We start from the raw sequence: 25,777 nt of genomic DNA on the forward strand, positions 1-25,777 counted from the left end.
GTGGGGGCCCCGGGTGCAGACGGGGGGGAGGCAGGTGAGGGCCCTGGCTATAGACAGGAAGGGAGGAGGTGGGGGCCCCGGGTGCAGACGGGGGGTGGGGATGAGGTGGGTGGGGACCCAGGCCCTCACAGATGACTGTGCCTGTCTCTTCTCCCTGTCCCATTGCATGGGCTAAAATGTGCTAAATCTCCAGCACTGGATGGGACAGAGAGAGGGACCTGGATGGACCAGAGCTCTGCCTGTTTCTGGAACACAGTGGGGAGGGGCGGGCAAGCCTCAGAACAGGCTCTATTCTGAGGAGTGGCCAGTCCCATGGGGCCTTGGATGCCAGTGGTCAGAGCATGGGCTGCTGCAGGCTCCACTGCAGCCCTTCATTTCCTGGTAGCCACTGAGCTGCCCCATGGACTCTGGGCAGATGGCCAGTGTTAGCTGGGAAGGACAGCAGCAGCCGCGGAGGTGGCAGCAATGCCAGGACACTTTGCAGACGGCATGGACGGGTAGGTGCCTAGGGACAGCCAGAGAGTGGCTGACGCCTCATTCACCCTGGCCTTCCGAGTGGTCTGCAGCTCTGGGAGCTGCTGACTGGAGCAGGGTAGGTCCTCTGGGGCCCTGGGCACTGAGTCCCAGGTGACCCACATGGCACAGGACGGCCCCTCACTCATGCTGCCCTTGCAGTGAAGAGAGGCACTGGCTGCAGCTCGCTGGCCTGTGTGACTGATAGAGGCTGACAGCCTGGAGCCCCAAGCACCCCTGGCAGGAGCTGACCCACTTTCCCTTCCCTGGGCTGGAAACCTTGACATAACAGATGGCTGCAGGGCCCTGCTGTCCCTCTGATGGGGAGGAGAGTTTTTAATTAAAAAGGAGGCACAGAGCTCCAGACCAGCCACACCGAGATGCAGTCCACGTGTGCCGGTCCATCGGCACCCACAGGTAAAAGGGTGCAGCAAGGGTTATCTCAGGGTGCCTGTGTGCACACAGAGGTGCTTCTCAGGGGCTACGCCATGCATTTGAACTGATACTCTGCTCTCCTTTCTGAGATCTGTCTACACGAATGCACTACTTAGAATGAGTCACTGAAGCAATGGCATGAGCTGTGTTGTCCAGCAGAGCTGTCCGCGCTGCCAGAAACGGCCTCTCTCTGTGCTTTTCCCCCAGTAGCTGCCGCCGCCCACACAAGGCTGTTTGGCACTTTAAATGTGCTTGTGGATGTTTAGTTTTAAACTGAAAAAGCCACATGTGGCTGTCGTGCTGCACAGTGAAGCGAGAGCATTCGTATACAAGAATGATCTTCGGAACCCTTTGTGCTACGTGAAGTCCTCGTTAAATGCAACGTGAAAATCCTTGTCCTTCAAAGTGTCATTTTATTACAAATAATAACGTAATAAAATTACAAACTAATACAAATAATATTACAGATAACAGTTTGTAATAAAATTACAGTAATTTTGTGATAGTCTGAGTGTGTTGATGAAGTGACCTATACATGTGTTTTTAAGCACAGTAAGCACGGGTGTAGACAGCGTGTCACTTTGTCAGTGCAGAGGTGCATCCCTGGCTGTGGCTCTTGTCCACCCCCTGACACCTGTGGCTGCTCTTTGCAGATCCTCCTGACACACCACACAGGCAGTTGGAATGGGATTTACCTCTGTGTTATCTTTGTGTTTTTCTTTTAGCATATTTTTTTCACAGAACTATTTTATTGAGAAAAAAGCACTTTGCCCTGACTTTTAACCCATAGCCGCCTCTTCTGTGTGAACCGGTTGAATCAAAGGGCAGTGTCCAGGCAGCTCGATTATGGTGGGGGGGTGCGGCTTCACAGGGTTCTGTTCCTGGTGGGTTTTGTGAGCCAGCCCCCTCGGTGAGGTGTTGCCCTTCAAGGAAGGACTCGGGATGGGGCTGACTCTGCAGAGCCCAGTACCTCTGAGCAGGGTCCCCACTGTGCCACACAAAGTCACCCTGACTGTTGCACGAGTCCCTCACTTTCACTGCCATCATTCTTTGCTAGTTAGTCTTAAAATGAGGCCTTAATTTTGCCCAGTGGGCTCTGTCAACTCGCTGAATGACGGTGCACAGTAGTGACACGATGACTGCAGACAGCACTGTGTGCGTGGAAGGCACTTGCCGAGAGCTGCCAAGGACACCAGCCGTTTGGCAGCTTAGTTGACGGAGACTAAGTCACATGAGAGCATGAGGGGATGAGGATGGCAGGCTTGGGACGTGAAGGGCCAGCTCCCACACCCTGGTGAGGGGACTCTGGCACCCCATGACTGTGTGTTGAGGCCACAGTGGAAGCAGGGGGCAGAGTCCCAGGGCGCTGGGCTTGTGAGGTGCGAGTCCCCTGGGCCTCACAGGGGTACCTCCTGCCAGTCTCCGGCTGCTGAGAGAGGTGCTTCTGTGACCCTGGGCAAATGCAGACCTTGGCCAGGGGCTGAGGTGGCCTGCCCAGCGTCAGGAGGGAGGCAGCCGTGGGGCCTCCCTGAAGACCTCTCCCGAGGCCCTCCCCTGAACTCCCGCACACCCTGTGACCAGCAGGCGAGGCCTGGTCAGCACGTGGCGGGTGGGCAACCCCATTCTCCTGCCACCCGGGAGGCCGGAGTGGTAGCGGCCCAGGACACCCCTGGATGTGTGTGGTCCGTGAGACTCTTCTCTAGCAGCAGCTGTGCCTTCTCTCTCCAGGTGACGCCTTCTGGGCCCCATCTGTCCTTCCTCACAGCACCCTCAGCGCCTTAAGCCACCACCCTCAGCCACAATTTGGCAGAAGGATGGAGTCCAAGGTCTCAGAAGGTGGCCTGAACGTGACCCTCACCATCCGCCTGCTGATGCATGGAAAGGTAAGAGGAGCCGCCATTGTCTCTGTAGGAAAGGTGGCCGCGGCAGACAGAACCAGAGACGCACTGCCTGGGCCATTGTCTCTGTAGGAAAGGTGGCCGCGGCAGACAGAACCAGAGACACACTGCCTGGGCCATTGGCACTGTAGGAAAGGCAGACATGGCACACAGAACCTGACACTGCCTGGGCCATTGGCACTGTAGGAAAGGCAGACATGGCACACAGAACCTGACACTGCCTGGGCCATTGGCACTGTAGGAAAGGCAGACATGGCACACAGAACCTGACACTGCCTGGGCCATTGGCACTGTAGGAAAGGCAGACATGGCACACAGAACCTGACACTGCCTGGGCCATTGGCACTGTAGGAAAGGCAGACATGGCACACAGAACCTGACACTGCCTGGGTCTTTGGATCATTTTTTAATCTTATTTTAAGCAGTCTCAAACTTACAAAGCAGTTATAGGTACAGCCCCTTTGAGACAGGGCCAACCTGCTACCTTCTGCGTGTTTCCTGCAAACAGGGACCTTCTCCAGCACAACCACACACAGCCATCAGTGTCAGGACACCCACACGGATGCGTTCCCACCACTGGCCTCCCTTCACAGCGGCCGCAAAGCATCCCCTGGTCCCCTGTCTCGAGTCCCTTCCACCTGGAGTAGATCGTTGGCTTTGACTGTGCAGTTGGCACTTTCTGCACAGCGTGTGTGGAGTACTCATGCCTTGGTCTAGGTCTCCTGGCCGTTGGCAGGAACATGGCAGCAGCTCTGTCCCGGGGTGTGCCTGTTGGCCGCTCCCAGGAACCTGTCCTCAGACTTTCAGAGCATGTGTTTCTATCCTCTGGGGGTCAGGTTGCTATGTTCTTCCCCAGCTTTTGCTTCCATGACCACGTGATTTGCTCCGATGCCCTCGCTGCACTGCTTTGGCCAGAACCCCAAGGCCCAACAAGTCCCTGTTCCTATAGCCCCGTCCTGCTCTCTGCTCATCTTGTCTTCCTTGTCCCAGTCCTGGAACCAGCCACTTCCCCAGCAGCTCCTGTGTGTGGTGGCATGTTCTGGAAGCCAGGGTGCATGGAGCTCCTGGGCTGCCGTGGGTCCCGGGCTGCTGTGGGTCCCGAGCTGCTGTGGGTCCTGGGCTGTGCCCCCGCAGAACACTTCCTTCCATGTTCAGCTCCCTATATGGAACCCCAGTTCCAGCCCCACAGCACAGGGTCCCCCAGTTCTTCCTGCCTCAGGTGTGCACCATGAGAAGTCCAACTGCCAGTATCTGTGCATGGCCTCCCGCCGGGAGGAGGCTGGTGGAGGATCTGAGCTCTAGCCCCACAACACTGGCACATCCTAGATTTCCGGAAGACACAGCCTCCTCCCCAGGGGAAGGTGATGGTGCCCACACCCAGAGCATTCATTCCTGCGGTGGAGACAGAGGGACCTGCCTCTCCACCTGTGGGTGTCAGGAGCCAAGGCGCATGGTAGATGGGGCTCTCTGTGAGGCCAGGTGCACAGCCTCATCTCCAGCAGCAACGGCCATGCCACGCAGCTGCACTCTGTGGGGGAGGTGCCCTGATTGACGGGGCCCCTCTCTGTGTCCAGTGTCCTCCTCCCTCCACGGACCCCTATGCACACCATCCTCATGGCTTCCCTCTCCCTTCACAGACCCCTCTACACACCATCCTCACGGCCTCCCTCTGCACGCCGTCCTCACAGCCTCCCTCTACACACCATCCTCACGGCCTCCCTCTGCACGCCATCCTCACAGCCTCCCTCTGCCTCCACGGACCCCTCTGCACGTCATCCTCACAGCCTCACAGATGTCACCATTGCTGGCCCTGCTTCAGGTGACAGGCCACAGTAGCACCTGTCAGCTCTGTCCCGCTGCTGGACAGGGAGATACTGGGCCACTCAGCCCAGCGGGGAGTGTGTGTCCCGAAACTGGCTTGGGCTCGCCATCAGAACTGTGGCAGCATCTTCCAGTGTTCCTTTTAACAGGCTGCCGTTTGAATAGGAGTCATGGAGCAATAGCAGTGCTAAGTTTTCTTTAAGTCACACAATTGAAGAAGGCTTTCTTTTTCACACATTTCTTCCAGGGTTTCCTGGTAGTCTGAGTGCGTAGGTGATGCCCCCTGAGTTATTTATTAGGGGCAGCCAGCTGCCCTCCCCCGGGGCACTTAGAGTCAGCCCATCTCTGTCCTGGTCAGGTGGGCACCAAGGAAGCCCTGGCTCAGGGCCTCTGTATAGGCAGCCTGGCTTGTACACACCCCCCCACCCACCAGCAGATTCTGAATTCTCCCTTCTTCGCTCACGCCGGGAGGTAGGCAGGTTTCAGTGCTGTCTGCCTCCAGTGTTCCCCTCCTCCCGCTCTATGACATCGGTGCTGTCTGCCCCCAGGGTTCCCCTCCTCCTGCTCTATGACATCGGTGCTGTCTGCCCCCAGGGTTCCCCTCCTCCTGCTCTATGACATTGGTGCTGTCTGCCCCCAGGGTTCCCCTCCTCCTGCTCTATGACATCATCTTTCTGTGATTTTTTTTTCCTGCAGGAAGTTGGAAGCATCATCGGGAAGGTAATTATTGATTGAATCTCTGCCTCTCCTGGGGTCTCTGTAAGGGGATGGTGAGGATGGCAGCCTCCCTGGGTGCTAGGTGGCACCCAGTAGGTGCACCTTTCCCAGTTGGTGGGTGGTCTGTGTTCCATGAAGACAGGACCCCAGAGGTGTCGCCTTTATGCTGTATGACATTGAAGCTGGTCCCTGGCTCTGCGCGGCCTGAGGGTAACGGGTTCACTCCAGCTGGTCACCTCACTGCCCCCTGCCCGTGGTCTTGGTGGCCAGTCCTTTCCCGGTTGAAGACCCCACGAAGAATGATTTCTTACGCCTTCTTCAGCCGGCCGTGTAGTCTGGGTGGTCTCCAGGAGTGCCGGTGGAGGCAGCAGCCCCCAGACACTTCCTTTCCAAATCAGGGCTGCCCCGGGGGAAGTAAGGCCCAGTTTGGAAGCCTGCTGCCCCGGGAGGCTGAGCAGTGAGGGCCACCTCCCTGTCTTCATCTCATTTTCACAGCGTCTGAGGGCCCCATGTCCTTCCCGTTAGTCCCACCATGGGGCGCCTCTAGTAGCTCATTGTCCCGGCTTCCTCCCAAACGCTTGAGAGGGCGCGTCTCCGAGAATCACCACCTCCGGGAGGCCGAGCCAGAGTGTAGCCGGCCATGCGGGTCACCTGAGGGCACGCACACTGCCATGTGCCACGAGTGAGCTGCCGTGGGGAGTCAGGTCAGACCTGCACCACCCTTGCCAGCTGTGTGCCCATAGGTGGGTGCACTTGCCTTCCTCGGCCTCAGTTTCCCATCCGAAATGTCCGCCAGGGTGTGTTGGGCATGGAGCCTGGCCTTCTTAGTGGAGAGGCTGGTTTACTCCTCCAGCACAGGCGGGAGGCTCTGCTGTGTGGGCGTATGGGCCAGGCCGCTCCCCACCCACCATGGGCCGTGCCATCCTCAGAGCCAGAAGGATGCCTTTTCCTTATTGTCTAAATCTTTATTCCAGAAAGGAGAAACTGTGAAGAAGATGCGTGAGGAGGTGAGTGTGGTGGGTCCCCACCTGTCCGCAGCCATTCCCGGGCGGGGGGGGAGGGTCCCCAGGCTCTGCCCCTGTGACGTCCTGCCTGTGCTCTCAGCCAGCCGGGGCGTGTGGGGAGTGCAGCGCGGGGCCTCTTTCCCCCTACTCAGGCCTCCTGTGCTTCCCTGTGGGGAAGGGATCTGTTGGATTCCTTTTGCTAGTTAAAATTTCATTGTAAAGGAGATTGTTGAGAAGCATTTTACTGCTCAGTTCTGGTTTGCATCAGCGGACAGGGGCACGTGTTTGTGTCAATTGTCAACGGACTTGCGGCCCCCGATCCACTGGCCCAAGGGTTTTAATCAGGTCGCTGGGGTTTCTCTGCTCTCACCCTAGAGTGGTGCAAGGATCAACATCTCAGAGGGAAACTGCCCAGAGAGGATCGTGACCATCACAGGCCCCACAGATGCCATCTTCAAGGCCTTTGCCATGATCGCATACAAGTTTGAGGAGGTAACCTGCACCCCAGGCACCTCTGCCAGCCTGGCGGGGGCAGGCCTGGTCCCAGCTGGCTCCCTGGGTCCTCTCCCCTACAGCTGGACTAGGGGATGCCCCAGCCCGCCCAGGCAGCCCCATAACTACGCTCACCTCCTTTGCCTCCCAGGGCCTCTCCCCATCTCTGGTTCACCTGGTCAGGGGCCAGTGTCTCTCCATCCTTCTGAAGCCAGCTACTCCTGGCTGTGTGCCTTAGGTCCACCTCCCTCAGCTTCCCCAGACCCTGCTCTGGGGCACCGAGTATGGCCTCAGAACACCCCACCCTTCCCCTGGGGCATGCAGCCTGGCTGACCCTTGGGCCACACCAGCGCCTCCAGCCAGCTCTGTCACATGTCTCTTGATGAAGCCCTGGCTGGCACAGCCCTGGTCCTCAGCCACACAGCACCATGCCTCTGGGCCCCCCGTGAGAGCTGATGTAGCCTGGCTGAGATACGGACGGTAAGGGTAGAGGCCATCCGTGCTGGTGGATATGAGGCAGAGACAGAGGGAGAGGCAGAGAGAGAGAGAGAGGGAGACAGAGAGAGAGAGGCAGAGAGAGAGACAGAGGGAGACAGAGAGAGACAGAGAGATGAGAGAGAGAGAAAGAGACAGAAAGAGAGGGACAGAGAGACAGACAGACAGAGAGAGAGCGGGGGGAGACAGAAAGAGCAGCACTTCTGTGTATTCTGTCATTGTTGGAAATTTTCATGTCTTTATGTGTTTCTAATTTTCTTGAAATTGCTGGAAGTTAGAGATGCATTTAGTGTCTTTGAGGGGTGACCATTAAGTAATGAGGTGCACTTTGTGGGAATAAACAAAGACCCCTCCAAGGGAGAATGGGCAGAGGCTCTTTATTATTCAAAGCTGGCCATGATGGGGGTCGGTGCCATCTTCTGTGCTTGGCAGAGACCCAAAGGCAGGCAGGAGGGGGAGCTTTGGAGTGGGAGAGGAGAGGAGAGATGTGCCCTGGGGCCGGCAGTGGGGCTAGAAGCAGGGCATCCCATGTGACTGGTTGGAGGAGTGTGCGAGGCCTTTTCCAGTGGGTCCTGAGTTGGAACTGGGGACGCACATGAGGGAAGCTGACTGCCCAGAGCCGACTGCAGCAGAGCCTGTGGCCTGGCCTCCAAGGCTGGATGCTGCAGACACTGGGGCCAGTGTTCCGCTATCGTAGGTGGCCTGGCCACTGTCTGTAAGTTGTCTCTTAGTTTCCCCTTTTAGCCACTCTCTCATTTGCAAGAGGATAGACAGTTCAGGAAAGGCTAGAGAGCCAGGTCACGCCGCTTGGGGATGGTTCAGTTGCCTTTTTGGTCAGCTGTGCTGCGGGGTCCTCTGGATCTTTCTGTTGCTGAGTCATCCTGGCCGTTGTCTGATGGGAGACTGATGGAATACAGCAGACCAGCATCGTGACACCAAGACAGAAACAAGAGCAACCCAGTCCCCGGACGGTGGTGAGACCAAGAGCGCCGTTACCCAACCCGAGGCAAGAGGACACATCCCATAGCCGCGAGGACCAGCCTTGGAGAGCCTCGTAGCCGCTCCTTAGGGTGCTGGGCAGCCCGTTCCTAGGACCTTCGCTCTGCGGGTAACATGTGCAGTGGCACAGACGCCAGCATGGCTGGCCAACAAGAAACTGGAGAAAAGCAATCACCCACTGCTGCTTGTGCCAACACGTCTTCCACCCAGGGCAGGCGGTGTCCCGAATAACTTCTGCCGGAGTTGGCGATGGGTTTCTGACCACAGTTTCTGCCTGTGTGGTTCCCACTGTGGGGGACACTCAGTCATCCCTCCCACGAGTACACAAATAATCACAGGTGGCCTCATTTTGGAACTTGAGTTTGAGTCAGAATTTCCAGCTGTGGAGATTATAGAATTAGGGTCTTTGTATACAAAGAAGTCTCAGGATACCATTCCTAAGGTGTCTGAGGTATTCATCTGAGGCCAGCAGGGCCTGGTGACTGGTCCCAAGGAAGCAGTGTCTGGTGGAGGCATATGGAGACTGGGGAAGGGCTGTTGCTCAGGACAAGAGGTTGGAACCGAGGCCTGTGTCCTCCGGCTTCAGTTGGGACCTGTCTTAGTTTCTCCCCGTGGCCAGTGTTTCATGGCCGGTGGCCCCATGCAGGTTGCTGAATTTAAGTTTCGAATGACCTGGGGACCGATCAGTAAACTTTAATAATTGGTTGCTTTTCTAAGAGAAAGGGATGCTAGCAAAGTCACAGGCGATTTGTTTAGAGTCAGTTGTCCACGTAGATGTAAGCAGAAAGACCATCAGCTGTCATTCCCCAGGGTCCCATTTGATGAGACTGGCATGTCTAGAGATGTGCATCCCTGGGGCCTGGTGGTGGGTGGTGTGTCCAGTAGTCAGTGAGAGTGAGGGCAGTGGTTACTGTTTGGGATAATCAAGAATGGCACTAGAACGAATATGTGCTAACCTAACAATTATCATAAAGTGAAAAGAAAATAGAAAAGGGACCATCAACAGAGGTGGATGACAACCAGAAGTCCATGGAGAATAAGAGGGAGAATGATTATATATAAGCAGATGAAAAATGAAACAAATCAGACAGAGGTCTTGTCAGGACATCTGAGCAGAAATTGTCCCTTGTCCAAGGTCTTCAGCTTGCAGGAAGGTCTCAGATCAGCTGTCTGTTTCTGAAGAATGGCTGCCTCTAGAGGATCTCAGAGAACCTCAGTTTGAGGTCCTGTGTGGGAGTCTTTTTCTAGTTGTGTGGAATTCTGAATCGCCGCTTTGGCTGTGAAATATGAAACCAAGGACTGATTCCTTGGAGTTTCACTGCTGAATTTGTTAGCAATACTTGGTAAGGCCCCTTCCAATGAGGTTAGAGAAACAGATTTTCTCTGATGTCCCTTCCAGTAGACAAAATCTCCTGGTTGAAGATCCTAAGGAGGATGTTTGGGAAGATGTCGTGGGAAGCAGCCGTAACCTACGCTATTACGTAGGTTATGTAGGGCTGTGCTGAGTCCTCTGCAGTCATTTGTCATCTCTGCCGCAGCAGGGCAGAGTCAAGTATCAGGAATTCCTAAAGGTACAAGCCCTCCAGTCATCAGTCCATGGAGGAAGAGCTGAGATGTCTCCAAGCGCGCAGACTGTATGGCCAAGGAAGCTCGAGGGATTCGGAAAGTTTTCATCTTTTGGTCCTTCGGTTTTTCCAGAAGACTGTGGATGCTCAGGACAGAATTGTTCTTGAGTAAGGGGTAACTACTCAGAGAGTTCTGTTATAATAGTTTGTGTAAAATGTATTTCTCAGCCACTTCATGTAAAAGTTGGTATGTTTCAGGTTGGAAATGCAAAATCAAGGAATTTTTTGGCAACTTTAAGGACTGTAGCTTTTAAACAAGGAAGTGCTTCAGCCCATCCTGAAAATACACACATAACAGCAAAAGCATTTCCAGTCCCGGGTGGACACTGGTTAAAATCTACCTGAAGGTGTTCAGAGGGCCCTTGAGTCATCGCTCTGGGGCCGTGTCTCACTCTCACACCATGTCAGGATTGTGCTGGTGACAGATACCTGGCCTTAAAAGAACCTCAGCAGTCTTTGTAAAGCTTCCCAACAGTGTTGACTGGAGATATTCATCCAGTCTTTGTAAAGCTTTCCCACCAATGTTGATTGGAGATATTCATCAATTTGTCTACGGCATGATGAGTAGTTTCATGGATTGACTTAGCTGATATCCGTTTGAAATCATCTGGTACCACAGCCAGCTGAGAGCACCAGAGAAGATTGAGTAAAGGATACAACCAGAATTTTCAGAATTTGTCCATTCTTCCTTTTCAAAATCAGGGGCGAAGTGTTGAAATCTTACAACGGCCTCTTTGCTTCCCTCCAGAGATCCAAACTTCGAGACTTAGCTGGAGTCGAGCTGTGGCTAAAGCACTGGTTGGGCAGAATGACCCCCCAGATCACCTCCTCCAACGTCCGCATCTCCATCTGCACTGGCCTCGCTCTGCAGTCACCACCTCTCTAGGAAGAAGTGTGCCCAAGAACTCAGCTCCCGTCCCATGTAGGGTGGGCTTCCAGCAGAGCTAAAAGCCCCTCTGTTTCCAGAGCATCCACCGCCATGGGCCCTTGGTTAGTTGACAAGCGCTGGCAAGTGTGATGAGCTCTGCATCTGGCAGACTTTCTGCACCACAGAGGACTGTGCCGAAGGAGAGCCAGCTTAGCGGCAGCACACTGTCTCAGCCTGCTTGGGCTGCCGTTGCAAAATGCCACGACTGGGTGGCTTACACGGCAGACGCTGGTTCTCTCACAGTCCAGGAGGCTGGAAGTCTCAGATCAAGGTGCCATCAGGGCTGGTTCCTCTGAGGCCTCTGTCTTTGACTTGCAGATGCCATCTTCTTCCTGGGTCCTCACAGAGTCACCCCTCTGTGTGTGTCAGTTCCTTGTCTCCTCTTACAAGGACACCAGTCAGATTACATTAGGGTCTACTGTAGGGACCCCATTTTACCTTAGTTACCTCTGTAAAGCCCCATCTCTAAACACAGTCACATGGAGGGTCAGGGTTTCAGTGGATGAACTTGGTCCGGTTCTGCAGCACAGGCCCTGCCTGATCACCTCCAGCTTCAGTTGTGAAGTGGGACGTTAGGCCGGGATTCTCAGCAGAGTCCACTAAGGCTGCAGGTGGGTGGGGTCCTCCACAGGCTTCCTCATCTCTGAACAAAGGAGGGCATCACCACAATGTGTCAGAACTGAATCGCTAGGGAGATTTAGGTCTTCTAAGTCTTAATGAGGACCTGGAAAAAGCAGGAGGGGGCTTCAGTGACCTGGAGGGGCAGCGTGAACACCCACCACCATGAAGCAAGTGGCTTTGGGAAGAATGGACAGCAAAGTTGTGTTTCAGTTCAGTACCCCTAGGAAGTAAGGGAGCATAATTTTGTTGGTGGCCCTGAGGTCTTCAGCAGATCAGTATCTTGGTATCTGTACTGGCAGGACAGGCGTGACACAGGGCTGGGGTCAGGTCAGGGAGGCCTTTGGGTAGGGGCCATAGGGGCTAGGGTCGGGTCGGGAAGGCCTTGGACAGGGGCCGTTTGTCTGTAGTTTGAGCCCTTCTTTTGGATTTGGGGTCACGGGATTGTGGAGAATTTCGGGTCATGTTTTGGTGGAACCTCTTGGAGCCTTTAGAGGCTCTGCCCCAGTCATTATGCCTGTGTTAGTGGGATTGTGTCAGGTGCAGCGTCAAGACCCTTACCCGGAGTCTACACCCACCTCATGAGGAAGGGGTCTGCCCAGAGCCCACACAGCTTGCCGGTGGACCGAGGAATTCTCCAGGAGCTCAGGAAACAGTGTCTCTGATGTGCATTTAAGATGCCATCCCATTTTCAGGCAAAGTCTCTGCCTACTAAATTTTCAGGGATGGAGTCCCAGAGCAAGAATGAATGTTTTCCAGTCAAGGGCCCCAGGGTTACAGTTCAGGGCTGGGAAATAGGGAGAGAAAACACGGCGGGTTATTTGAAACGCCTCCCAGGGTGTGGTGTATCTAAACTGAGGAGGAGGGTGACGTGAGACCTTTCTGCAGTTCAGATGCAGGAAGAGCCGCAGTAGTTACCAGGAGGATGAGGAGGACCACCTGTGTCCAGTGTTAGTCACCCTGAGAGCTGAAGGCCAGGCGGATGCCGGCCGCCCGTTCCTTCCTCGGGCTCCCTCACTGCCTGGACCCAGGATCTTGCTATGTCTCAGTTGTTCTTTCTGGGGACGGGATCATCTTTTCTCTGGTGTCCTTTCTGAATGCAGCAGCTATTACATGAGTGTCCTTGTTGGGTGCTGGGGCTGGTGAGGGGTGCCTAGCTCTCTGATCTGCAGGAATCCTGGCTCATTTTTGCTCCAGAGCTTTTTCAGTGTGTTCTGCCAGTGGCTGTCATTCAGCAGAAGGGCTATTCCCATCCCTATTTCTGCTTTCGAGTGGGGTTTCACTCCACTGACCTCATGGGACGAAAGGGCTGCCCTTACACCAGTGCCTCCCTTACCTCAAAGGGTAGAGACAGTCGAGGTTGTTGGAAGGGACTTTCTAGTCTGTCCCCAAATCTCCAGTCGTTTCATCTTACGGCTGTCTTTCTGATTGTTCTAATCAGTTCCTATTGGAGATGTTTTAGGGGTGGCATTTAGGACTTTGCTGTGGGACCTTTTTTGACCCTCGGGTTTATTTGTTGACAAGAGTTCAGGTAACTCTGGGTCATGTGCAACCAAAAGAATTCTAAATTCTTCTGTTGGTCATTGCAGATCTTGTCTGGGTGTAGGGAATCCGTAAGCATATCTCTGAATTCAGCTCCAATCCAAGGTTTAGCTTCTGGAGTTGCCTATTCGCCTGGCTCTTGGGGGGTGGGTTTTTACAGGCAGCTGGCATTTGGGGGTTTTAGGAGGGCTGGAAAAGATAGAGGTAGAGTCGATGGAGGAGCTGGAAGGGAAGGACGGGGCAGCGGGAGTGCTGGGCAGGGGCAGTGGGAGGAAAAGGAGGAGAGAGCTTACGAGCCTGGGGGTCTGGTTTGTTGCCGACGTCTGCCATGTTGCTGACTAGCTTTAGCCAAAGAATGTTTTAGTGAAGCTATTTTTAAATCAGAAGTTCATTTGAAGGCCTCTTCATACCAATCAAAAAATGCTGCCCATTGGGCCTGAAAAAATCTTATTATCTTTCTTTTTTAAGGTGCCTCTCAATGAACAATTTCGTTAAAGTCAAATGTTCCCCCGGGGCAGCCAGTGAGGCCCAATCCTCCTTGGGGAATTGAGGCCACTTGGAGAGACAGGCATCAGAATTCAGGTTGCAATGAGTCCATTCAAGGAGTTTTCCTGGGAGAGAAGGGGATTGAGACATGGCCCCATGAGAGTGGGTGGCAGGAAGTGGGAATTTAGTGTCCGTGCCTGTGCCTCAGGTCCCCAACCCGACGCCTTGACACACAGAGCCTCTCCCCAGCCTCACCAGAGAGAACGCTCTGTCTGGGTCAAAGTCAAGCTCTCAGCACAAAAAACAGACAAAGGGGACACCATCCTATTTTCTTGCTAGTCTATAGCAGTTTGTCCAGGCACACAATGACCAAGCCTTGTTTCTAAGAAGAGGGCACTTTTCATGGAGAGCAAATTGTGTTGCCCTGAATCGTAGCTCAGGCATGATGGGTCCAGAGCTGGGGGCTGTCCTGGGGGAGCTGCCCTGTCACTGCCTCTGCCGAGCTGTCTACCGCACTCTGCAGCGAGCTCCGGGCCACAGCCTGGACACTCCCCATGCGGCTGACGGAAGCCCTGTCCCCCACGGGTTGCCAGCCTGAACCCAAAGCCCAGCTCCGTCTCCTGGGTGTCAGGACCATGAGCCAAACCAGGCTGCCCAGGAGGGTGGGCACAGGCCCACCCCCACCTCAGCCTTCTCACACTTCTACATTAACCACACATCTTCCCTAGGCCAGACGCCAGGAGCCATTCTCTGCCCCCGTACCCTCGACCCCCGGTCGTGGCCTGTCCCCGACATCCCTGCCTCACCTGGCCCTGGGCATCAGACCCAGCCCCCAGCTAGTCTCCAGCCTCCATTCTCCCCTCCCCTTAGGCCAGCATCCACACTTCCTGTATCAGCCTGTCTGTCCACACCCCCTGCCCACCAGGTCTCCACGACCAAGGCCAGACCTGCCCCAACCCCACTGCGGCGCGGTGACCATCCTGCCTTGCCGTCTGTGTGCCCTGCCAGCCTGCCGTCCATTTCAGCGGCGTCTCCTGGTCCTCCCTGGCCTGGCCTGGCCACTGTGTCCTCGGCTGTGCATGGGAGGGGCTCTGTGGGCTTCTGAGTGCGGGAAGTCAGGACGCACCCCCTGCCCTCCTCCTGCATTCTCACTGCATGAGGACTGATGTGCTGCCAACACACGTGTCTCTCCCCTAGGATATCATCAACTCCATGAGCAACAGCCCTGCCACCAGCAAGCCCCCCGTGACACTGAGGCTGGTGGTGCCTGCCAGCCAGTGCGGGTCCCTGATCGGCAAAGGAGGCTCCAAGATCAAGGAGATCAGGGAGGTAACAGGACCTTCCCAGCCTGGGCCGCTGCGGAGCCTCTAGGCGGGCTGTGGGTGGCGGCCGCAGGCCAGGCAGCCTTCCTGAACCTTGTCGCTGCTGTCTGCAAGCCCAGTGCTGGCCACGCAGACCCCACAGCTCAAAGTCCGAGACAGGAACACAGGACCCATGAGCAAGCGCAATTGCACTGCAGGGACCCAGCCCACCCACTGCCCAGATATGGACCCCCCCCCCACTGCCCACCCATGGCCCCCCCCACCCACTGCACACCCATGGCCCCCCCCCACCCACTGCCCACCCATGGCCCCCCCCCACCCACCACCCAGATATGGTCCCGGCCCACCCACTGCCCAGATATGGACCCAGCCCACCCACTGCCCAGATATGGACCCCCACACCCACTGCCCACCCATGGCCCCCCCCACCCACTGCCCAAATATGGGCCCTTTCCACCCACTGCTCACCTATGGATCCTGCCCACCCACTACACACCTATGGGCCACGCTGGGGACAGGGAGGAACTAGCTGGTCACATGGTTCTGGGCAAGGGAGGCCCTGGGCACTGGGTGCTATATCTACTCCCTGTGAGGGGCCTCCAGGGCACCTGGAGACAGCCCTGAGCCATCGGCCTGTCCCAGTGGGCAGAGTTTGCAGGTGTGAACTTTACATTCACACATTTGTCCCATTTCAAGGAAAGCCTGAATCCTTGCCCTATGCAGCAGGGCAGCCACCCCAACCTTCATTTCCTTTCCCATGACCAGAGTCCACCTTTCTCTGTGACCTGAAACTCCACAGAGGAGAGAGAATTCCATGTATTTGAAAAGAGTCATTTGTCTCCCTGAAAACGCCTCTGATTAGATGCCTCCTGTCTAGCCTCGGCCAGGTGCCAAGTGTGCCCGGGGGAAGGCACAGGGCCGGGTGCCAGGCCGTGGTAGCAGAGACAGCATGGGGGCAGTGCTGGGTTGGGGGTGGGGGAGGGGGCGCGTGGGCTGTATGCAGGTTTCCAGGGAAGTGTCCTCCGAGCTGCCTTGGGTGCCGAGACTCGGGAGGTGCTGCCGCCCCATGCGCTGCTACCCTGGTGCTCCCTTCCCACGTCCCCTCTCTCCAGTCCACAGGTGCCCAGGTGCAGGTGGCCGGGGACATGCTGCCCAACTCCACGGAGCGAGCGGTGACCATCTCGGGGACCCCAGATGCCATCATCCAGTGTGTCAAGCAGATCTGTGTGGTCATGCTGGAGGTACCGTCTGCACGCCAGGGCCAGCCCACGTCAGTGCTGGATTTGGCCTCCCGGCACTGCAGGCAAAGGCTTGGAAGCCCCGGTCGCCCCAAGGACTCACACAGTTGGGGCTGTGGGGGGCTCCTGACCTGGGCTTCCAAGGCAGCCTGAGTGAGAGCGGTGCTGGTGTGGGGGCCATAGGGGTGCTGGGGCTGCCAGCTCAGGGTCTTTGATACGTCTTCATGGGGGCGTCTAGGGAAGAGCATGTGGAGAGGAGGGAGCCTCTCCTCTCATCTTCAGATTTGGATAAGAAGTTGTCATCCCCCTGAGGGGTCTTCTGCACTGAGTTGGAGCTGCAGAAACGGTGCTCTTTACGTTGGAGCCAGGCCTTGTGGGGCAGCTGAGGGTGGGAGGGAGGCAAAGGCAGGAGGCTCCTCTGCACATGCAGTTCTCTGCACATGCAGTTCTGCAGAAGAAGGCGTCAAACCACCGTGGAGGAACAGAGGTCAAAACTCGGGAAAACATACAAAACTCATGCAGAAGTAGAGATGGGTGAACAAAAGCATTAAAACGGAAAAGCAGAGAAGAACCCACTCAGAGCAGACGCCTCTCTTGAAATTTCGGGGGGAGGAAAAAAACTCTGAAATATACTCAAAATTCATGAAGCTATCAACAGTTGCCAGTCTTTCCTGAAGCAAAAATGAAGAAGCCTCGCCCCAGATAGAAAGTTCTAGCAGCTCTGCAGGGTCAGCCTCCAGTCCCTCCTGCAGCCCAGGCTCACTCCTCTCATACTTGGCTTGGGGTTCAAACCCCATGTTTGACTCTTTAAAAAATGTTTGCGTAGTTGTTGTTTCCCTGAGGTTTGATACTTTGTGAAGTCAAAAATATTTTTCAAAATATTCTTGTTCTGAAATCTTCCCCACTCCCTGGTTAGGGTGAAAGTGCCATGCTGGTCTGAGCTATCTGTTCAACTCTACAATCTCAGGCCCTGGAGGCCCTGCCGGCTGAGGCTCAGGAGCAGCCAGTGACACAAACAGTTCTAGGAGGGACATCCCTAATGGAGGGCCGAGGTCCAGCTCCTTGACAACACGTGGGTCTCGTCAGCGTCACCCAGTGCCTCTGCTGCCTGCGTCCTGGTGCAGTGCCAGGCGCAGCTCCACGCGCAGCTCCACAGATGCAGGTGCACCCGCTGCCCCAAGGCTGCCCATGCCCCCAGAGCCATCATCCGAACCACCTTGTCTCCTTCCTGGGCAGGGAGGTTTGAGCAAGACAGGGAGCTCATAGCAGACATGGCCGGTGAAGATGGCCAGGCAGCTGCTCTCACCCCCGCTGGCTGTGCAGCATCCCAAGGCCCAGGGGCCATCATTCCAGGGAGGAAGATTCATCACACCTGGAAACAGCTGGGTCCGCTCTCAGATGAAGAGTGACTGGAAAAATAAAGCCAAGGATGCCTTGAAGACCCTCCTGGTTGATTGGAGGACTTCTGGGCTTGGTAGTGGGCATGCCTCACCTCACACCCAGGAGATGACAGAGGAAAGGGCTGCCCAGGGTGCCATGAGTCTGGGTGGGGCCCGCTGAGAATACAGACATCGCCACAGATGGTGCCCTGCCCACCCAGGGCCCAGCACCCCTGCACCCAGTGCAGGGAGGCTCATGCAGTCCCTGGGGAGGCCAGCAGGCCCTGTGCCCAGACAAGAAGTGGGAATCACAGGTCAGGGTCAGCTGGGAGCTCCTGTGCCGGGGTGGGGGTCAAGGGCCCATAGCACAGGGGCACCGGCCCGAGGCCGGGCATCTCCAGGAGCCGGGGAGGGCAGCGATGGCTCCCGTCCACCTCAGTCAGTTCCTCCCACCCCAGGCCCAGCCTGAGTCAGCCCAGACCCGCCCCTCATCCCCTTCCCCACAGTACTTGAGGTCACACCCCGGGGCCCTGGCCCTGCGGATCCAGCCACCCGCTCCCCATCATGGGGCTTTGAGTGTGAGTGGCGCTCCCTGAGCGCTGGGCTGGCCCTGAGTCAGCCAAGGCCCCAGAACTCCCAGCAGGACAGGCTGCCCCCTGCGAGGAACGGCTCATGGGCTCCAGCCCCCACCTCTTCCTGCTGGACCAACCCCAGCTGTGGTGCCCCCCAGGCCCAGGACTTCTGCCTCCCTGACCTGGGCCCTGGGGACAGGTAGACAGGGGACTCACCCAGGAGAAGGAGGGCAGGCTAAAAATGCTAGCACTTGAGAATGTTAATCCTGTGTTTCCAACAGAATAACCAAGGGAAATTACAACAAACCTCATCATAACTATGGGATTTTTTCCTTTGGAGTCCATAAGCGCTTTAAACATGCTTTTTCAAATAGTGAAGTGGTATGTTTCCAAGTCTCCTGTGGAGATCTCTGCTGACTGCCACCACGGGCCAAGCCAAGCGCTTTGGATATCGGTCCTGGTGGAGTCCTACAGGGCTCAACTTTCTCCAGAGCATTTGAGAGAACTGCTCCAAGGGGCAGCTCCCTGTGAAGCCGTGCAGCCCGGCCTGCAGGGCCTTGCGCATCCCAGGAGGGGCCCCCGTGGAGGGGCCAGCACCGCAGGGGGCCGTCCAGGTTGGCAGCCAGCCCTTGTCCAGCAGGGTCTCGTGCGCAAGGGACCCACCCCAGCTGGCCTCCCACAATGGGACTGACCCTCCGCACTGCCACAGAGCCTCCCAGGGGTGTTCGGGGCAGGTGGTACTCTCAGGAGGCTGGTGTGTGGCAAACTGCAGCCCAGGGCTCAGCAAAAAGGAGCCGTCTGGAGGGACAGGCCGTAAGACAGCCACACAGAGGGTGTGGGGGCTGGAGGTCTTCACTCCCCTCCCACAGCACTGCTGCGAAACTCAGGGAGGTGTGGGGAGGGTGGAGCCAGTGCAGGGGGCTGAGTGGGGTGGGCCGGGGCACTCCTCCCCATTGCCAGGCTGCGAAGCTGCTCTAACGCTCTCTCTCCCTCTCCTGTCCCTTTTCCTAGTCCCCACCGAAAGGTGCCACCATTCCCTACCGCCCAAAGCCCGCCTCCACCCCTGTCATTTTTGCAGGTGGTCAGGTAAGAGCCGATCCGCTCGCGGCCTCCACTGCCAACCTCAGCCTTTTACTGCAGCACCCGCCGCTGCCCGTTAGTGCACTCAGGTTTTCTCGCCTTCTCACGTGCACGTCTCCCACCCGTGCTGGAGGCAGAGCTCTTCCACCTACACCCAGCACCAGGCGGGTGCCGGGGGCCTTCAGAGCGGCATCCCCCCACAGAGATGGCCCCACAGAATCATGTTCTCCCTCACTGGCCCAGGCAGGAAGATTTGGCTCTGCCTAAATCCAGTTCCTGGAACTGGGTGTTTTTAGGAAGCTTAGATAGCCGGCGCGCAGGCGCTTTCTAGGTGATTTTACGGCTCACGTTGGAAACAGCACTGTGAGACCAGGGTCTTGTTTCCCCTGACATCCGTGTTCCTGAACTCCCAGGATGTGCTCGTAGCAGGGACATGCGAGAGGAGGGAGCTCTGCACTGAGGAAGGACGCATGGCCCGATGACCGGGCGTCTGTGCCGCTGTGTCTGGACCTCCCTCTGCTGTGAGCAGGGGCCTCACAGGCGCCCCATACCCGGTCTGCAGATCTGGCCCTTTTGGTTTCAGCCCTTAAGCTCTGTGTTCTCCCACCAGGGATGGCAGCACCTCTGCAGGAGAGTGGAGGAGGGGAGCCCTGCCCCAGCCCCTCACCTGAGCCCAAACCCTGGCCAGGGCACAGGGAGCACCCACCCACTCAGGGCCACTCTGTGGCCAACAGACTTTGAAGGTGTCCGGCGGGGGTTGGCCTGGAAGAGCTCTGTGTCCAGTCGGCCGTGATGTGTGTCTTTGTTCAAGGGAGAGTTGAGACAGACGTTCCCACAGGTGACCCTGGCAGGGCAGAACAGGCCTGAGGTTTGACTTTACCATCAAAAAGGAGAGAAGGGGCAAATGTTAGGACTTTTCCTGGTGCTTTTCCTTATGGTGTAAAGGAATCTTATCAGATCTCCCAGTTGTGGCCCATGTTTGAGGGAGAGACAGGGAGTGTGTGTCCATCCCTTCCCTCCCAGGGGTCCCATGTGCTCAGGGCAGGACATGCCTTTACCCCATGCCGGCCTCGTCTCCACAGCCTGGCACACACCCCTTCCTGCCTTGCTGTGGTCAGGGAGCCCCTACATGCACATGCCATCCTTACAGCAGCCCCAGGACATGGCACACCCCCATTTTATAGCCAGGAAACTGGGCCTGGCTAGCCAGGGATTTGCCTGGTGTCACAGCCCTATGGGCAGTGGGACATGTCCTTATCTCGCCGACCTAGGGGGCTCAGGTCACAGGGTCACACGGAGTCACACGGCGGGAGAAGTCCCTGTGCAAAACTCCATTTCGCTGCTTTCCCCAAATTCACGGTTAGGTAACCGGGTTAGTAACCTCTGTGGACTCCACCTTGATGTTTAAACAAATCCGTGATGATATCATGTGATAAGAGGTAGGATTTTTTTCAAAAGGGAGGTGTGTTTATGCAAACACGTGGAGTCTTAAAGCCACTGGGGGTGGAGTCACAGCTCCAGGGGAGAGGGGGTGCAGCTGAGGCCTGCTCAGCCACCGGCCACACACCCCTCGCTCCTGTAAAGAAGGCAGTAGCCTGCCCTCCCTACTGCAGCAGGTGAAGGGGTGCTGTGGGTGCTGTCCCAAGGCTGCTGCTAAAATGTCAGCCCTTTGAGAGCTGGGCCCCGGGGCCCTGGGGACAGTCTGGTCTGGCCAGTGGTCAGCCTTGGTGGTGGAGGACAGAGTCGCAGGGAGTTACCCACCCTGAAGTAACCCAGGGGAGCTGCCGAAATGCAAACCCAGAAGTGTGGGCTGGATACCTGCAAGGCCGCTGGCATCTCCTTGATGACTCAGACCCACAGTGCCTAGATTAGGACACACAACCCAGTACAGACCCAAGAGAGCTAACCTGGAGGGCCTGTCCACTTTATTTCTGTCCAATTGGAGAAATCAGGGACCTGGAAGATGCCCCACCACTGTGAGTGCTCTGGGGGCACCCAGCAGCAGCTCCTGTCAGCCACCACCGCGTTTCTAGCACGACATGGTCATGAGTTAAATCAGCAGAGCCTGCTAAGGGACGAGCAGATAGAAAACATAACAACAGTAAGAAGATCAGTCAGAAAACTCGCGTGGCCCAGGATGCAGGATGCTTGAGCTCTTGTGGTTCAGCTCAGACAGTCGGGGCTAACCTGGGACCCCGTGCACTGAGGGGGCGGCTCCCAGCATGAGCTCCAGGGCCCCTCACCTTCAGTGACACATGGGAACGTGCCCCTGGCAGCACCTTTACAAAACACTTGCAGGTGGTCCTCAAGACACTTTGTACAGGACAGTGAGGTCCTTGGTTCCTGCTCTATCTGATAAGATTCTTTTACTTCCTCAGCCGATGCAGCACTGTGGCCTCACAGCCCTGGGGCTTGTTTCAAAGCTGGGCTGCAGCCGGGTCCCTGTCTGGAGGCCGACTGGCCTTTAACTCCGAGGATTGGGTTGTTTATGATGAAAACTCTTGGCAGATTCAAAACCCATGGGAGGGTTTGGGCTGCACAGAGGTGACACACATCCTTCCCTGAGGTATCCCTCTCTGGTGCACAGGGTCCCCCCACCCCCACGTGTGGTCACTGCGAACACCGATACCACGGGTCCTCATGGGAAGTGACGTGGGGCCCGCACAGCCAGGGGCTGGTAGCCGCTCCCTCCACCCCCAGGATGCCACCAGGCCTGGTGCAGCCCCGTCCATGTCCCGAGTCCTGACAGCTGTTCGTGGTCTTCACTCTCCCTTGACTGTGTGTGGTCCATTTGTTGTCTGGCCATGAGTTTCTGAATCACCTGAAAGCGTCTCCACTGACAGGACCTGTGGGGCAGGTGGGGCCTCTCTCACCTGCCCGGATTTCAGAGTCAGGGTGGGTGGGAAGAGGCTGCAGGTCGGAGTCACTGTTTTGAAGGCAAGGGAAATACTGAACCCAAAATGAGGCCTCAGGAGCCCCACACGACGGCTTGGGAGGGGTGCATTGCTGCCCCCACGTCAGGAGGGCCACCCCCTCCCTGTCTTCAGGGAAGTCATGATAGGCAGCAAGCCGTGACTGACGTAGACCTGCTTCCTACGTAGACTGGCTTTTGGTGAATTGGTTTTGGTCACGTTTCAGAGCTTTCTTTTGTTGTTTGGACTTCTTGGGGTAAATTATTTCCCAAAAGTATTTACTCAGCTGGCTGATTAAATTTTCAAAACCTTAATAATTAGTGGACCTCTTACTAGGGCGTCAAACAGATCACTCTTCGATTCTTTTGCTTTAAGAAACTTGGAGTCGGAAGCATCAAGGCTGAACTGTTTCCCTCCCACCTGCTGAACTGGCCAGCTCAGCTCTGCCCACCCAGAGGAAGTGGGTGCGGCTCCCCTGGGGCTCCTGGTGCCCTGGGAGTGTTGGCCCTTTGTCCTAGGATGGGGACAGGTGGAGAGGCACACGAGGGGGAAGCTTCTACTGGAGGGTCCTTGTCATGCTGGAGGGTGGCGGCGGATGCTGAGCCGTGGTGCAGCCAGGTCGCAGTCTGACGGGGTCTCTCTCTCTCTCTCTAGGCCTACACAATCCAGGGACAGTATGCCATCCCTCACCCGGATGTGAGTCTTCACTTTGTCTTCCTCTCACCTTTCTCTTCTCATGGTTGTTTACCTACCTGCATGCTGCTGTTAATTGCTACTAACATTAATATTACACAATAATATTAATCCACTTCTCAGCGTTCCTGACCTGTGTCGTATCCATATGACCTCGAATAACCTTTTAACCTCTTAGCACTAATTCTGCTTGTGTTGAGGACTTGGCCTGATGTCAAATTGTCTCAATTCTGCCGCAGTCCTGGGTTTTCCTCCCTCCCACGGGGCCTGGGAGGGAACTGAGACGGGCTCTGTCCCCGTGCAGGGCAGCGAGGATGTGCTCACCCGCCACAGGCAGGCGTCAGTGACACTTTCTGTGCGCCTAAGAAGTTGGGTGACATTATCAAACAGGCCACAGAGATACGTTGGCAAGCACATTTGAGGGCCTGGTGAAATTAACTCCCCCCTTCAGAATCCACATGGGAATGTGGGGTCCGTCTACACACAGAGATCCAGGCTGTGGAAAGCCAGTGGAACAGGCCTTTGTCTTCATTCCAGAGTCAGTGGGATGCCAGGCAGGCATCAGCGTCCTTGGCTCCTGCCCGGGCCATGTGGAGCTGGGTGCCATGCAGCTCCATGACCGGTGGCTCCGACACCTCTCTTCTGCTCCTGCTGGGTCTAGGTGTAATTCCAGTGCTGGAGGAAGAAGTTACCCTCAGATAAACCGTCAGTGTAATTCCAGTGCTGGAGGAAGAAGTTACCCTCAGATAAACCATCGGTGTAATTCCAGTGCTGGGGAAAGAAGTTACCCTCAGATAAACCGTCGGTGTAATTCCAGTGCTGGGGGAAGTTACCCTCAGATAAACCGTCGGTGTAATTCCAGTGCTGGGGGAAGAAGTTACCCTCAGATAAACCGTCGGTGTAATTCCAGTGCTGGGGGAAGAAGTTACCCTCAGATAAACCGTCGGTGTAATTCCAGTGCTGGGGGAAGAAGTTACCCTCAGATAAACCGTCGGTGTAATTCCAGTGCTGGGGGAAGAAGTTACCCTCAGATAAACCGTCGGTGTAATTCCAGTGCTGGGGGAAGAAGTTACCCTCAGATAAACCGTCGGTGTAATTCCAGTGCTGGGGGAAGAAGATACCCTCAGATAAACTGTCGGTGTAATTCCAGTGCTGGGGGAAGAAGATACTCTCAGATAAACCATCGGAGGGGAACCCTGGGCTGCTCTGGGCTGTGCAGCTCTGAGCCCTTAGGGGCCAAGAGATAAAAGGAGCAAAGGGCCTCTCTGGAGACGGCTTTATGACCCCCAGGGAGTGAGGGCCGCACTGGCAGGCACTGGGGAGAGGAGAGGGGAGAGCAACAGAGAACGAGAGACGGCCCCACTGGAAGTGCTTCGTGCTGTCAGCAGATGGGGCAAACCTGGAGTTGGTTCTGAGGAGGTTTCTCTTCTCTAAACCATTTTGAACGTTTGCCCAGCTCAGTAGCTGCTCCTCGTAATGCAGTTCCGGTCCGTGTGCTGCTCCCTCTGAACTGCGAGGGGCACCTCTGAGCTGGATGGGAGGTGGCTGTCAGGTGAGCGGGCTGCTCAGGAGCCTTCTGCAAACCCTGATGCTTTTGAGTTGGGGGCAAGGACATCCATCTGAGTGAGATGAGAAGGCAGGTCAGGAGTGTTTTTAAGAGTTAATGATCATTAAATAAATCTTTGATATAGAGATGCAATTTATTATCATTGCAGGAAAATTTATATTGAATGGAGAATAGATAACAATAGTTATTCCATTAAAGGCAACACATTAATCAAATGGTAGAGAAACGCTCATCAAGAAAAGCCTTTCCCCACCTGCCCCAGAGGCCATTTTTAGTGGTTCCCGGCGTCAGACCTTTGGTGTTGCTGCTGTAGCTACATCAAGGACATCTCATCCTGGGGTCAGCTGTAGACACCAGTGCCTGTCCCCACTAGGAAGCCGGGCTGTGGCCACCACACACCGGAAGGCACTGTTGGGGCTGCCCCAGCAGCAGCACTGGGCAGAAGCAGAGGTGTATGCGTGTGTGTGTGTGTGTGTGTGTGTGTGTGTGTGTGTGTGTGTGTGTGTGTGTGTGTGTGTGTGTGTGTGTGTGTGTGTGTGTGTGTGTGTGTGTGTGTGTGTGTGTGTGTGTGTGTGTGTGTGTGCGCGCGCATGTCCCCGTGCATGTGTGTGGCAGGGGTACGGGGGGCAGATGTGATGGCTCCTAACAGAAAGCCTGTGTGAAGGAAAATGAAGATGGAAGCCAGGGGAGTCAGAGCCGACTTTCTGGGATGGCCCAGTTCCATTTCGGACTCAGGACAGGTGGTCATGCACATCTAGAGATGCATGTGTGCAGAGGCAGGTTCCAAAGGAGGGGGTCACTTGACTTTGCAAAGCTCTGGAACCCAAAGGAAAGGCAGTGTGCGGTGCCCTTGGTAAAGGGAAGGTTAGTCGATGGGGTCAGGGTTTGTCTTTACCCCAGACAGTCGCCCTGAAGTTGGATGTTCAGACCTGCAGGGACCCTCTGGTGACACCTTACGGGTTTCCTGTGGCCACAGAGCCTAATGTTCTCACCGTGGCCTTTGGCTGAGCACCCGTCTGAGCCAGAATGCTTGTGGTCTGAAATTTCCAGAGGCCGTGGCTGTGTGCTACGGTGGGACTGCAGGACCCTGATGTTTGGTTATTGGCTTTTACTTCGATCGGTGGCTTTGTTCTTTCTCATGTGACTTTCTCAGTATCTCTTAGAAATGGTTGTGCAGATTGTTTCAAATTAGTTTAATGTATAACTAACTGTTAAGAGAACTGCCTCAGTGCATGTGGTAATGATTTGAGATACCTGGTGCTATGGTTTAAATATGTCTATTCCTCCACGATTTCTGTGTTGGAACCTAATCACCAAGGTGACAGTATTAGAGGGTGGAGGGTCCCAGGGCTGGGGAGTGATTGGGTCATGAGCGCTCCACCCTCGTGAACAGCATTGATGCCCCTATAACAGAGGCTTCAGATAACAGAAGCTTCAGAGA

At 55.9% G+C, this 25,777-nt stretch overlaps 1 protein-coding gene across 50 annotated transcripts in view; it reads left to right on the forward strand.

Moving 5' to 3' along the window:
- The window catches only part of PCBP3 (poly(rC) binding protein 3), a 301,168-nt gene that overhangs the window by 255,289 nt on the left and 20,102 nt on the right, over positions 1–25,777 (forward strand). For 24 of the 50 annotated variants that reach the window (XM_054542660.2, XM_054542675.2, XM_054542686.2 and 21 more), the window contains 8 exons: positions 2,677–2,831; positions 5,364–5,387; positions 6,359–6,391; positions 6,764–6,880; positions 14,771–14,902; positions 16,008–16,136; positions 19,096–19,170; positions 22,731–22,772. In XM_054542660.2, the coding sequence (XP_054398635.1) occupies positions 2,677–2,831; positions 5,364–5,387; positions 6,359–6,391; positions 6,764–6,880; positions 14,771–14,902; positions 16,008–16,136; positions 19,096–19,170; positions 22,731–22,772 (707 nt within the window). The other 26 variants (XM_054542654.2, XM_054542656.2, XM_063720929.1 and 23 more) reach the window with 4 other exon arrangements.

This window comes from Pongo abelii, chromosome 22 (genome assembly GCF_028885655.2).
Source record: "Pongo abelii isolate AG06213 chromosome 22, NHGRI_mPonAbe1-v2.0_pri, whole genome shotgun sequence".
Classification (NCBI taxonomy): Eukaryota; Metazoa; Chordata; class Mammalia; order Primates; family Hominidae; genus Pongo; species Pongo abelii.